The following is a 14,801-nucleotide window of genomic DNA, read 5'->3' as shown; positions in this document are numbered from 1 at the left end:
AATGCTTAGCGGTATTTCGTCTGCCGCTACATTCTGAGTTCAAATTCCGCCGAGGTCGACTTTGCCTTTCATCCTTTCAGGGTCGATTAAATAAATACCAGTTAGGCACTGGGGTTGATGTAACCAACTTAATCCCTTTGTCTGTCCTTGCTTGTCCTCTCTATGTTTAGCCCCTTGTGGGCAATAAAGAAATAAGAAACACTGGATGCCTTCCTGATGACCACCCTCAATTAGTGCATGACCTAATGTGGGTGGCACATGCAGGTTAAAAATATCTGAGCAAGTTCAACCAGATGATGATGAATATCAAACAGTCAGAATGAGTGCTCAACGCCACTTCGCTGCATAAGTATTCCTGTACGATATGGATAAGATCCTTTTCAAAATTCAATAAGCCCAGATTAGTTGGAGGTTTTCTGCGGGATTTCACATTAAATTCGTTGGAAGTATGATTGCTTTCATCTATGATATCGTTTATGCGTCTGGTTGTAATGGAATGCTTTCAATCTTATTCTTCTTATAAATTCACTAGTTTTTGGCGACAGAATTTCTTTGTATGGATGTCTAGGTGGTATAAGGATGTTTTTTGTTGACAAATCCAGAAATTTTTTCTCCATTGTTGTTACTATATTAAATGCTCGGTATGAGCAAATGTAGAATATGAGAATTGTTAATGGAGATAAAGCTCCTCCAGTATCAAGTACAACTGTTTATTCGCTCATATATGGAGCTAAAGATTAAAAAAATTTGATATCAGATAAAAATTTCAGATATTTGTCTTAAACATTCAAACAAGCAAATTCATAATTCAGATGTCTGACATGAGATATTATTCCATTCAAATAACCACATATTTATATTAAGACATAGATGATAAGAATGTAGAAATATAAGAATATAAATGATAAATTTTTATCTTATACCAAATTTTATTAATCTTTAGCTCATATACAAGCAAATAAACACTTTGTACAAAATACTGGAGCTTTATCTCCATTAAAATTCTCGTATATGTATATATATAGGACAGGCTTCTTTCAGTTTCCATCTACCAAATCCACTCACAAGGCTTTGGCCAACCCAAGGCTATAGTAGAAGACACCTGCCCAAGGTGCCATGCAGTGGGAACGCACCCGGAACCATGTGGTTGGTAAGCAAGCTACTTACCACATAGCCACTCCTGCACCTATAGATTAAATCTCTGAGCGAGATGTAAACAGTAGCAATACAGAATCATAACATATAACTAATTGCCAACCAAGTGTGGCGTCCTACACAGAACAGTGCTACTAACGTTTATAGCCCCAGGAAGACATCTCTTCCAGCTGGCTAACGACACACATTCTGTGTCCGATTAGCATTTGCGAGGGGAGGTCATCGATCCCATCCCTAGCCTTACGTGATACACACAAACTCGAGTTTCTGAGTGGTTACCTGTCCTTAGCGTGTGTCAATCATCAGCTAGTGATTGTCAAGAATGACTCAAAGGTAAAAGTATTACAAATTTCAAAATCATATACACCACTTTAATGGGTGCAATACATACATGGTATATGGAAAGACATGAATATATTCCAAAGATGGAGAGAGGAAGTAAATTAGAACTCACTTTGCAATTTCATTGTGTAATTTAAAAGCATTTTAAAAAAGGACCATAAAAACAGCATTTTCTGATAAGAAAATATTAAAATTGGAACTTTTAAGCATATCCTATTTTTTCTAGATTTAAAAATGTTTACAATTAAAGAAAGTTACAGTTGTAGTGTGCTTGAAGCATTGTAATATTGAAGAATTTAAAGAGACAGAAAATAGACAGCTTCTGATAATGCAGGAAGTTTAATAAAACCTTTATATTCCAGGCACAAAGGCCCATCTTCGTAAGAAAAGTCCAGTTATGCAACTGGACTGTTCTTAGAGAGAAAGAGAGCCTAAGTATAAATAAAGTAATGAATACCAGTTATGAACTGGTACTCATCCCTTCCAAAATTTCAGCCAATGTTAAAAGCAGTAATTGTCATTGTTGTTCTCTTTGTCACATGTGTTTGATGCCTACACTTTACAATGGAATAAAATTGAAGACATAATCGAAAGCCTTAACATAAAATGAAACAGTGTCATGAAAATCTATGAATTTAGACATAAAAATCAAATGAAATACATGTGTTGTTTTCACAGGTCATGTGAGTCGTTACCCTAAAAGTATTTTGTAACCTTTACTTAGCAGCCGATTAGTGCAAAAAACTGCTTTTTCTCATCTTGTCTGATTTGTTTCTCTTTAATCTTATCTATTTAGTCTAATCACAAAGGATTATCCACATGCTGGATTAGTAGCCATTGCTGGAAGACAGACAAGTGGCAGAGGTCTGTATCCTTTATTATAATTGTTTTGTTTTGTTTTTTGTTGATTTTTATTGTTTAATTCACTGTATGTTTTTTGTTTTTTTTTTGAAGTTATTTTTGTTTTATTCAATGCTGTTATTTTAATTGTGGCCCCCATTAATGACATTGTGTTGTTATGAGACATCTCACTGCCACACTGAATCACACATTGGTCTCATGACAGACCTTATCAAAGGCATTGTGGCAGTTCAGCACTGCTGCTTATATTTTATTCTCGTTTCCAGCTTCACAGACTGGATTCTTGTGAGTGGAATAGATGTGGACATATTCTACATGAAAATGGTTGAAGAACAGCTGCCGTTGAATGGACAGAAAAGCAATTTTGACAGCTTTGGGATAAAATAGCATAAAACAGCACAGAAGGACAAAAGACCCTCTATGCAGTTCAGCGACTTGCTAGAAATAGCAGCTAAATCACGCAAATCAATTGTAGGTCCTATTAGCCTTTTTTGTTCCCAATCACATGGTTCTGGGTTCAGTCCCACTGCATGGCACTTTGGACAAGTATCTTCTTCTATAGCCTTGGACCAACCAAAGTTTTATGAGTGGCTTTTGTTGACAGAAACTGAAAGAAGCCTGTCGTATATGCACGTCTGTGTGTGTGTGTGTGTCTTTCTTTCTGTGTTTGTTCTCCATTACTACTTAACAGCCAGTCTTGGTGTGTTTACATCCCTGTAACTTAGCAGTCCAGCCAAAGAGACCAACAGAGTAGGTGCCAGGCTTACAAAAACGAAAATAGGTATTAGGGACAATTCATGCTACAAAAAATTCTGCAAGGCAGTGCTCCAGCATGGCTGCAGTCTAATGACTGAAACCAGTAAAAGATAATAATAGGCGCCAGAGTGGCTGAGTGGTAAGAAGCTTGCTTCCCAACCACATTGTTCTGGGTTCAGTCCCATTGTGTGGCACCTTGGTCAAGTGTCCACTACTATAGCCTTGGGCCAACCAAAGCCTTGTGAGTGGATTTGGTAGACGGAAACTGAAAGAAGCCCATCGTATATATGTGTGTTAAATAAAATGGAACAACAAAGCCAAGGCTGTGTGGAATTTATAGGACATTTATAAAGAGAAAGTTAGTCTTACAGCTGTTTCTGGGATATTAGGAATATCCCTTCATCAGAGACGATGTGAGATGGTTAAATAGAGGAAAATAGTAGAGCTCACTATATCCATTGGTAATGACAAAATATGAACTCCTATTGGAATCTACAAACCATGGACAAGAAGTGTTTCTACCCAATCCTTGGATAATGGAACTGCCACTGTATATTTTTTACTTTTATTTTTATTCTCTTATTTCTCTTTATACTTCCTATTTCCATCCTTTTCCAAAATAACTCCTTATATTGAACTCTACTATTTAGTGATGATGATTATAATAATATTTGTGATGAATAAAGTTTTCTTATTTGGTAGGTCGTGGAGGAAACCAATGGATAAGTCCACCTGGTTGTGCAATGTTTACTCTGCATGTGTGCTTGGATGCAGCCAGTGTGCTCGGTCAAGCACCAGCATTTCTCCAACATTTCTGCGGCCTTGCTTTGGTACTAAGTGTTCGGCAGTTACCAGGATATGAGGTGAGCTAAAGCTTTCTTGTCAAAAATCAGGGAACAAGTTGTTCCCTATAATGGTAGTTTTATAATTATTTATTTTCAAAAAAAGGAAAAAAATTTCTTAAGGCGTGTGGCTTAGTGGTTAAGAATATTCAGTTCACAATGGTAAGGTCATGAATTTGACCTTCAGTGGCAGCTTTGGGATAAAATAGCACAAAAGAGACAAGAGACTGTGGATCCCTGATTTACTCTTCTGCTTGTGTGGACCCTCCATCTCTGTTCATTAAGTTGATTCCTGTGCACACAGAGTATCCAGTCTGCCCGTGAGTCACCTTTTTTCACTTATGATTTCCATTTACTCCATAGTTATTTACTGATCTATATGTAAACATCTGATTCTTTTCAGGATATTAACATTGAAATCAAATGGTCAAATGACATAGTTTTCAACAATTGCATCAAACTTGGAGGAGTTCTTGTAGATTCTTATACTGAAGAAGGAAAGTTCCATGCTTTTATTGGTGAGTCACTCTCCCCTCCTGTACACGATCATTTTTTTTTCTGCTTGTAAATCTTTTGTATTTTGTGTTGAAACTGTTTTTCAAAGTAGATTATGGTTATTTTTCTGAAGAGATGAACAGGTCGAGGCGACAATGTAGTTAGAGTCATCATCATCATTATTATCATTTTTGAATGTCTGTTTTACATGTTGTTCCTACACACACAATACATTCACATAGTCATGCAATGGTGTGCAGAAGAGATTATTAGTCAGACCACAAAATGGAGTAATGCATCAATACATCTAGATGTATTATGAGATCCATTGATTTATACGTAATATGGAGAGGATAAAACTGGAGAAAATTCTAGCCAGACGGTAATTAATAAAACAAGCCAAAACAACAGTCAATGTCAATTTTTAGATAAGTACACAGATGATAATGATGGTGGTTATAAATGAAATGAAGTTGAAAGGAAACAAAATGACATGTATGTATGGGTATATATCTGTGCATATATACATATGCATACACACACCTGTATATCTATATGTGTATATATGTAGGTTTGTATGTATTACAATTTATTCAATTTCTTTTCCTTTATGAATTTGAAAAACAAACAAATAATGGCAAAGTATATTCATGTTTTTTTATTCAATGATCTCTTGCAATTGTGTTTCATTCTTCTTCAAGCGGTAATTGTTGTCTCGTATTTGTAAAGATGATGATATATCTCTTCTGTTGGTTCAGTTCAAAATGAAAATGTTATTTATGTGTTCAGATATAGAGATTAGACTGGTTGAGTGTAGAAATGCACAGAGTAGAACAAAACTTGATAATGGAGAATGTAGTTTAATATTGTTTTATTTGTTTCTTTCTTCAAAATAATGCCATTTATTATAGGAAATTGCAGAGAAATTGTTTTCTAAATTACATTTATTGTTGTGCTACGTTTTGAAAGGAAAAAATTATTTTGAAATCATTAAGTGATATTGAACTTTTCGTTGATGCAACACTTACCATAATGTGATGTGTAGTATATTTTACACACACACACTCACATACTCACTCTCTCTCTCTCTCTCTCTCATGCATGTGAATGTGTGTGTGAACTAAGAGGTGATTAAGGTGTTAGAAGACAAACATTAGAGTTCAAATGCATCTGGTCTCAACACATTAATTAGTTAAGCAACATGGCACACAATTGTTTCCGTTTTGCATTTTGAACTGGAATTTGATTTGGAATTTCTATAATTACAGCTGGAATATCAAAATATTGCAGACATTCCAACTTTTGTGACCACTGATAAATGCTATAAAAATATTGATTTCTAACATTGACATAAGGCATAAATTTTGAACCAGGAATCAAGCAAATTGCTAATTTATTAGATCTCAGAAGCATGAAATCTAAAATTCACTTTGGTGGGATCTAAAATCCAGATGTAACAACAACCTGACTAAATACCATAAAAAGATATTTTGTTTGAGCCTCAATTGATTCAGTCGTTCATAAGCATTTGTAAAATGTATTCATAAAGACGCAGTCACAGGCTCAAAAACATGTATATGTGCTTTTAGCTTCAGCTTTGCAATATGTATTGTGACATATTGTCAATTAAAACTGAAAGTAGAGAAACTTCGACTTTGTCATTGTAACACTCATGTATGACATGCATGATGTAATGGAAAAACTTGAGTAGAGGGAAAGAAATAAGCTGTGTCTAATGAATTTGCAATTCTAATTTCTCAGACTAAAAGAGTTCAAGTCAGTAGGAAAAATGGCTTGGCATCGAAATTATTGATTGATATTTGCAGAAAATGCATTTCTATTGCTGATCTGCTCTAATGATATACTGTATGAAAGAATGTTATAATTTGCTGGTTTCCAAAATGATGAAGGAAATCAAGGAAAATATGAGCAGTAAAAACAATCCTGAGAATGTTAAAAGTCACAAATGAGAGGAAACAAGATCAAAACAAAACGGACACAAGCTGCATTGTGTCTCTTCATAGCAGCATAAAAAGAGAGTTGTTAGAATGAGGGGAACAGTGATGACATTACAAGGATTTGTAAAAAGGGCACCGGTCAATAGTTTCCATTATATATGGCAGATATCCAGTTCCTAAACTTGAATAAATTGATGCACAGAATTCTGGCTACAGACATAAAATACCCACATTATGTATATGTCTTTTCTGCACTGTGCCATTTTGGATTCTATAAAGAAATTATCAAACTTTTATAAGACTAAGCTATCTTTTCATTATTTGTATTATTTTCTAAGATCAAAATCTACCAGAGATAATAGTTTCTATCCGATTACTTCAGATGTGTTGGGAGGAGATAATACAAGGCAACAAACAGACCTCCACAGTCATAGCAACACTTAACATTGATGAATTATTTTTTAGTTTGTAGTGCACAATATAATTCCAGCTGGAGATATCTTTACCAGCCAAGTGTGATATTCTGGGATGAGCTTTGGGTTTTATTGACAGGGAGTTGGGAACTTAGGCTGGCCAACTGAGATCTAAGACTGACCAGCTGAGAGCTTTGAATGTGGTTCAGCATTGGTGACAATTACAGGATATGAATTATTGACTTGTAGTTGTCTCCTCCATTAAACCATTCACTCAACATGGTCTTCCTTACCTCAAGTCAACAAATCTACTTATAGTTTTTCTACTTTCACTCAAAATCGTTTTAATCATTTCATTTTATATACCTTTCCAGTTGGAGAATTAAGACATTGACAACAGAATGTTCAGTTAGGTTAGATTTATGTAACTTTCAGTAATAACAATACCAACAGGTGTTCACTTGAAATGGTAAGCGCTGTGAAAAGCCGAATTTCAAATTGGAAGAGTTGTATAAAGAGCCAGCTGTTGTGCACTTTAATAGGTTCAGAAGGCATAAAATAGACATCAAAAATGAACATTTCTAAATCTCATTTATAATTTCCCTTTAACAAAGAATAATTAACATAAACATTATCCTGACATACTTCTCTATAAGTTTTTATTTAATTCCATAACACTTATATTTCTATGTTGATTTTAGAATACTATTCAGAGTTGAACAAACACCTGTCTCTCTTTTCCAATAAGATGTTTTCAATGTTCTTAGTGGTATTAATGAAACCAACACACAAATCAGATTTACACAAATTAAATATCATCACCATCATCATTAAGTGACCGTTTTCTATGCTGCAATGGTTTGGATGGTTTGACAGGAGATGGCAAGACAAAAAGCTGCACCCTGGTTCTATTGTCTGTTTTGGCATAATTTCTACAGCTGGATGCCCTTCCTAATGCCAAGCACTTTATAGAGTGTACTGGGGACTTTTTACTGGAACCATCACCAGTACCTTTTGCATTGCACCAGAACCAGTGCATTTTATGTAGCACCAACATCAGTGTTACTTACTTGAAACCAGTGATTTTTATGTGGGACTGTCACCAATGCTTTCTATGCAGCACCAATGCTCTTTACATGGCACCAGCACCAATGCTTTTTATGTGAGTCACCAGTGCTGTGTAGTCTGCTTAATTTCTGTAGTTTTTTCTATAGAAATATTTCCAAGAAAGGAGTTTGTAGTTTTCTTATCACTTTTAAAATGCAAACAATAAATCCTTTTTCATAGACTGCAAATTGTGTACAGCTTTCGTATGTAATCACATTTTGTTTATGTTTGAGAGACAATTTTACTAAGAAATGTTTCCATTTGATTTTTTTAATGCCAAAAAAAATATCAAAGTGCATAATTTCTTCCCCACTGTCCGCATCCTTTCAGACATATTTATACCTGTTCTATTTCTCCCTTGTTTCTTCAATATTCAGTTGCCCTTAAGTATGTTATTGTTGGTTCTTTACATAGTACCAGATGAGATTTGAACCAAGGATCTTTTATTCTAAACTTTGAGTTAGTAGTCTAGCAGGTAAATTGTTTCTAAACCAACACCTTATCCACTAGACCACTAATTCACGCAGTGGTGGTCATATCTCTCCTTGGTTTAGAAGTTATGGTAATCTAGTCACCTTCTATGTACATATTCATGAATAAAACTCCTGACGCTGCTTATTGGAGATCAAACTGATTGAAACAGGGCAGACTTAAAAAACAATTCATTTGTAAAAGTAATCGAAAAATGTCATTTTCTTGCAACTTATAGAAATTTATTTATTTTCTTGTACAATAACTGTGAAGAGATGCTGCAACTTTGTGGCCAAGTTTCTGAGCTGTTGGGCTTTTCTCTTTTTCCTATCAATTTTCATCAGATCAGTGGTGTATGGAGAACAGATAAGCCTGATGTAATATATTGGTAGGCTTAATGCATGTATGTTTGTTCTGTTCTTCTACATTTAACAGCTGTCGTTTCAAGTGTATAATTTTCGTACTTCTACCTTTGTCCTTAGATATAAAACATTTTAATATATTTACATTGATATTATTTTCCCATTATTGGTTTATCTTCTTGCTCGCTATTGCTGAATGTGTTCGTTATATCAGACAAGACTAAGGCTAGGAAACTATATTTATAAACTTTGAGTGGTAAAAGCATATAATTCTAGTTACCTCAGTCTACTTAACTGATAAACAGGTTCACTGCTTACTTCACTTTCAACAGATTTTGAAGGCATTTAGCTGGTCATTAAAGTGAACAGCTTAAATATATAATAAAACATATGAAAATATTCATTTTTCATAGTTGCAGGAGTGGCTTTATAGGCACGGGAGTGGCTGTGTGATAAGAAGCTTACTTCCCAACCACATGGTTCTGTGTTCAGTCCCACTGTGTGGCACCTTGGGCAAGTGTCTTCTACCAAAGCCTCAGGCCAACCAAAGCTCTGGGAGTGTGGATGTGGTAGACAGAAACTGAAAGAAGCCTGTCATATATATATATATATATATATATATATATATATATATAGAGAGAGAGAGAGAGAGAGAGAGAGAGAGGTGCATGTATTTGTGTGTCTGTGCTTGTCCTCCCACCAACACTTGACAGCCGATGTTGGTGCGTTTATGTCCTCGTAACTTAACGGTTTGGCAAAAGAGACCGATAGAATAAGTACTAGGCTTACAAAGAATAAGTCCTGGGGTCGATTTGCTCGACTAAAGGCGGTGCTCCAGCATGGCCACTGTCAAATGACTGAAACAAGTAAAAGAATAAAAGAAAACCTCCTAACATTCAAACATTGATCTGAAAAAGTTGAAGAAAAGGAAAAAAAAAAAATAAGAGAAAGAAATAGAAAAGTTGCCAGACTTTAATTGTCAAGGAAAATGTATGCTATTACGTTCTGTATATTAAGTCAGGTAACTGTGGAACTGGTTGACTTTAGCTTCATGAGGAATGTAGAAGATAAAAATCAATCACTATTGCCAACATTATTAGTTCCAGTCAGTGCTACGAATTTCAAATGGACAGATTAACGCTTATGATTATAGCTTCTTTTTGCATCACTCTCTAGTCTTATTTTTTAATGATTTCCATCTCCAATTATTCATGTTAAATACAGATCAATGATAATTAGCCACCAACCTAAATCCATTTCTATGATGATAATTTTTTTTTATTCTGTAACCTTCGTCCGTACAGTAGGTTGTGAATGGCTCAGTCTTGCATCATCATGTGATAGCTTAATTTTGAATACCTATAGGTGTGCACACACACATCATCTTCATTCTCATCATCATCATTCTCATCATCGTTAAACATCCATGTTCCATGCTGGCATGAGTTGGATGGTTCGACAGTAGTTGACATGGCCAGGAGCTGCACCAGGTTCCATTCGCTCTTTGGCATGGTTTCTACAGCTGGATGCCATTCCTAATGCCATTCCTAATGCCAATCACTTTATCAAGTGTGCTGAGAGCATTTTCCATGGCACCAGCTCTAGGGCTTATGTGGCACTAGCACCATAGCTTTTTATGTGGCACCAACACCAGTGTTTTTACATGGCACCAGCATCAGTGCTATTTATGTGGTTCCATCACTATGGCATTTTACATGGCACCAGCACCAGGGCTTTTTATATGGCACCAGTGCTTTTCATGTGGCACCAGCACCAGCGTTTTTCATGTGGCACCAGCACCAGGGCTTTACACACATTGTATTAATTTGTAAATGTTGGCGAGGTTGCATTGGTTGCTATCGTTTTCAGATCTCTGCACAAGAAGAATCTGGAAATCGTTATGTCATATCTTGGAAGTCTTTCCTAAAAATGTTCTTGTAACACATGAGAATGGCAGAACTAATATAACTAGGGTCTTCATTCTAGAAACACTGGCTTCTTTGCATTTTATTTTTTTTTTCACTGATGTTTACATCCATCACCATATGCATTATGGAAATATGTATACAGGCATATATAAATTCAATTGGTTTCTGCACAGTGTCTGTTTACCAAATTCCACTGACAAGGCATCAATTAATTTAAGTTTTATGGTATGAAGCACTTGCTCAATATGCCATACAGGACATTGAAACCAGAACTACATTGCTGCTAATTGAACAGTCATGTCTGAACCCCATATTACATTGTCATTGGATTGAAATTAGATATTGAAGTAATTATTATTGCTTAACGAGTAACACAAATTCTGTAGTTGTGTAATGTAAATGTCTCATATTTCCAAAATGAAAATCTGCAAATCTACACACACGCACACACACACATTTGTGCTTGAGCAACCAGAATATCACTCTCCCTTTCCAAACAATCAAACACGTTCAGATGTACAATGTATCCATGTGGACAGACATAACAACAATCAATCAAGCACCGCCCTTGACATTTCCATCTCCTGTTTGAGAGAGATTTCTTCATCATCAGACAAAAGATTAAAAACCACCACAGAAGCCTGCCTCACTTTCTCACAAGAATATTTAATGCTTTTAGGAGTCAACTCCTTAATGCATTCATACACTTTTATAGTTCACCCATTTCTCTTTGGTTACAAATGGAGATATTGTTCGGTATTTCTTGCAGTTAATATGTGAGGAAGGATTTTGACTGCAAGAAAATTTTGAACATCTCCATTTGTAACTAAAGAAAAAAGAATGTCAGGTAGGGTTGAAGGTGGCAAGGTGGCAGTTTCATTAGCACATTAGTGACATTTTGCTCATCTCTATGTTCTGAGTTCAAATTCCATCGAGGCCAGCTTTGCCTTTCATCCCTTCAGGGTCGATAAAATAAGTACCAATTAAACACTGGGGTCAGTGTAATCAACTCCCTCCCTCCCCCAAACTTGCTGACCTTATGCCAAAGTTTGGAACCAATATGTTTGGTAGGATTTCTTTTTCATTTCTTTGCAAATAATTCTACAAAGTTCTTATGGTTCTCTCAGAATATCAGAAAGACATATTTCAAAGTGTGCATATCACTATAGTCTGCAGTGTGATTTTTTTCTGTTCAGTTTTCATTTAAAATTCTGTGGCAACTTATGCCTGTCTTTTCCAATTTAATCTTCACATGATTTCTTCTTATTTCTTTACAAGAACCTCAGCACTTAAAATACTCACTCTTAGAATATTGCAAATATACATACGTGGTCTGATCAATAAGTATCCAGATAGTTGCCATAGTAACGAAGCTGAAGCACGCAGAGTAAAGTCACCTGGCACAGATTGACTTTGAACACTGCTGTGCATGCACACTAAGTTTTAACATTCTAGCTCACCTCTACTGTTTACAGTAGTATTTGGAAGGAAGATGTGTAGCGTATTATAGTCACATTGACCATGACAGAGGAAGTTGAGCAGAGAAGCTGCATCAAATTTTGCCAAAAGCTTGGTGATACCTGTTCAGAGGCCTACGCAAAGTTTTCAAAAGGTTTTCATCATTCTGAACACAATCAAGGAGATCTTGTGCAACTGAAACCCGAGTTTCTTTTTGGTCAGCTGAAAGCAGTTTTGGCACAAATTTGGCAGACACACGTCTCACACCCAAATCTTCAGTTATAATGGACTGAACTGAACCGTAACTAATCTGCACATCCTCTCATAACTCACGGATCATGATTCAATGATTTCCCCTCACAGCTGCATGCACACCTGTGATGTGTTTCTCAGTTCTTCTGGTTGCAGGTCTCCTAAAACATTCATCAATATCAACATTTTTTCGGCCATTTTGAAAACATCTGAACCACTCATACACTTGTGTGCAGCTCACACATTCCTCTCCATACACTTTCTGCAACTTTGCATTGGCCTCTGAGCAGGTATCGCCATGACAACTTTCTCTGTCATGGTCAATGCAACGATTGCATGCTACACACCTTCCTTCCAAGCACTGCTGTAAACAGCAGAAATGAGCTAGAATGTCAAAACTTAGTGCACATGCACGGCAGAGTGCAAGATCAATCTTTGCCAAGTGGCTTCACTCTGCATGCTTTAGCTTCATTACTATGGCAACAGTCTAGATATTTATTGATCAGACCTCACATGTGCATACACAAATGCACACTTGTGTAATGGGTTCTGAAATTATCTTTACATTGCATGCTAATTGCAAATAAATATTGTTGTCATATTAGTGATATTGTTTGTCTGCAACATTCCTTGGAAACATATTTGGTAATTGTGATGTTCATGTTGAGAGAACGAGAAGAAATATTACCTTGCTTGAAACTAGGTGAGGGTCTGGTGGCAGGAAGAGAGTCAGGTCATAGGAAATGTGCCTCCAAGAAATTCATCTGACCAATGCAGACCAAGAAAAGTAGACATTAAAATGATGATGTACACGTGCGTATGTATGTATGTGTGTGTGTGTACATACATATATATGTGTGTATGTATATATAAATATATATTGCAAAAAAGTCAAAATAGAAAATGCTAAAATAATTTTATAAAAAACATTTCAGTACCAGTTTCGGTCATTGAGACTTTTTCAACTGTAAGTATAGAAAACAATTAAATTTTGGAAAAATTAAAAGAAAAGTTTTTTAAAAGAATATTTGCATAGTATTCAAATACAAGGGGCATTTTCCTGTCTCTGTCTCTCTTGTTTACTCTTGTGGGTTCGAGGTCATTGTGGGGTACAAACATAAAGATACACACACACACATTGAGTATGTAAGTTAAAAAGTATGGTGAATCCTTATATTGTGGAGAGGATACACACAAGGTAAAGGAACTGGTCTGCCAGTTCCAGTGGTGTGTTGGAGACTGGAAGGATTGAGTTTCGAGCAATTTGTGCAAGTGTTTTGGGTTGTTTTTTTTTTTGTTTTTTTTTTTTGATTGTCAGAACAAAAAGGTCATTTTTGAGTTGTTGACAGATTCCTGCAATTCTTCTGGTGAAAGAGCTGGTAAGGCATTGCCATTGAAATAGTGCAGTCCAGTGACACGGGAGCCATTGGTCAGTCATTATGACCAAAGTCCGGACTGATTGTAGAATCCACCATTGAAACAATACTTGATTTCTAGACTAGGATTGTTAAGAGAATTTCATTGAGCAAGGGTGCAAGGTACAGGGAGGGCAAAGCTGGAACAAGTACACATCCCTACTTTAAGCAAATAGGTAATCAAAAAAAATCTTCTGACATGTTTTTATGTGCTGGTGCCACATAAAAAGCACCTAGTACACTCTGTAAAGTGGTTGGTGTTAGGAAAGGGGTCCAGCTGTAGAAACCATGCCACATCAGACGATGGGACTTTATATGGCTCCTGGCCTTGGAAGCCCCTGTCAAACCAGGTGATGGTGATGATGATGATATATATGAAGGATTATAATTCAAGTTTGTGTCTTCATGAAGCACTTGTGCAAATTCTAGCTACCTTTATGTTTAAGGAGAAAACCATGCAAACAAATTGAAATTCCTTGTCAAGTATATTAATCACAGAATATGTATATATATCAAAACAAAGACTAGAATTTATAATATTATGTTTGATTCTGTAGTTACAACATGGGAAATAGATTTAATGAACATAAATATTAATTAATAATATGAAGAGAATGAATTCATAATGCAATAATATATGTGCATACATTATTGTTTAGTCTCAAAGGTAATACCTTTAACATTTGAGATATCACCTTGTATGTAATTTACAAAATTCATCAGGACTAGAAAGAGAAGCATGGAGGAAAGAGATGTATAAAAAGAGATAGATGTAGGCATATGTTAGTGAGAGGCGAGGAGCAAATGTAAAGATTTAAAGTGTTTATCATACATATTCATATATCTTTCTGGTTATACAAACATTTTTTTCCAATCTTTATTCATAAGCTTATGATGCAATGTACATGACATTATTTCAAAATTTATTTCAATGCATTTCATTAAAAAAAAAGTTTTTAAAATTATTATAATTATATATATATATA

General features: G+C 35.5%; 1 protein-coding gene across 6 annotated transcripts in view; it reads left to right on the top strand.

Moving 5' to 3' along the window:
* LOC106879777 (biotin--protein ligase) overlaps positions 1 to 14,801 on the top strand; it is a 69,603-nt gene that overhangs the window by 38,986 nt on the left and 15,816 nt on the right. For all 6 annotated transcript variants that reach the window (XM_052975271.1, XM_052975263.1, XM_014929480.2 and 3 more), the window contains 3 exons: positions 2,294 to 2,361; positions 3,817 to 3,977; positions 4,360 to 4,474. In XM_052975271.1, the coding sequence (XP_052831231.1) occupies positions 2,294 to 2,361; positions 3,817 to 3,977; positions 4,360 to 4,474 (344 nt within the window). The remainder of the gene's footprint in view (positions 1 to 2,293; positions 2,362 to 3,816; positions 3,978 to 4,359; positions 4,475 to 14,801) is intronic.

The sequence above is a fragment of the Octopus bimaculoides genome, chromosome 2 (assembly GCF_001194135.2).
Source record: "Octopus bimaculoides isolate UCB-OBI-ISO-001 chromosome 2, ASM119413v2, whole genome shotgun sequence".
Taxonomy (NCBI): Eukaryota; Metazoa; Mollusca; class Cephalopoda; order Octopoda; family Octopodidae; genus Octopus; species Octopus bimaculoides.
Note: the sequence above shows the minus strand (reverse complement) of the source record. Positions and strands in the feature narration are given on the sequence as shown.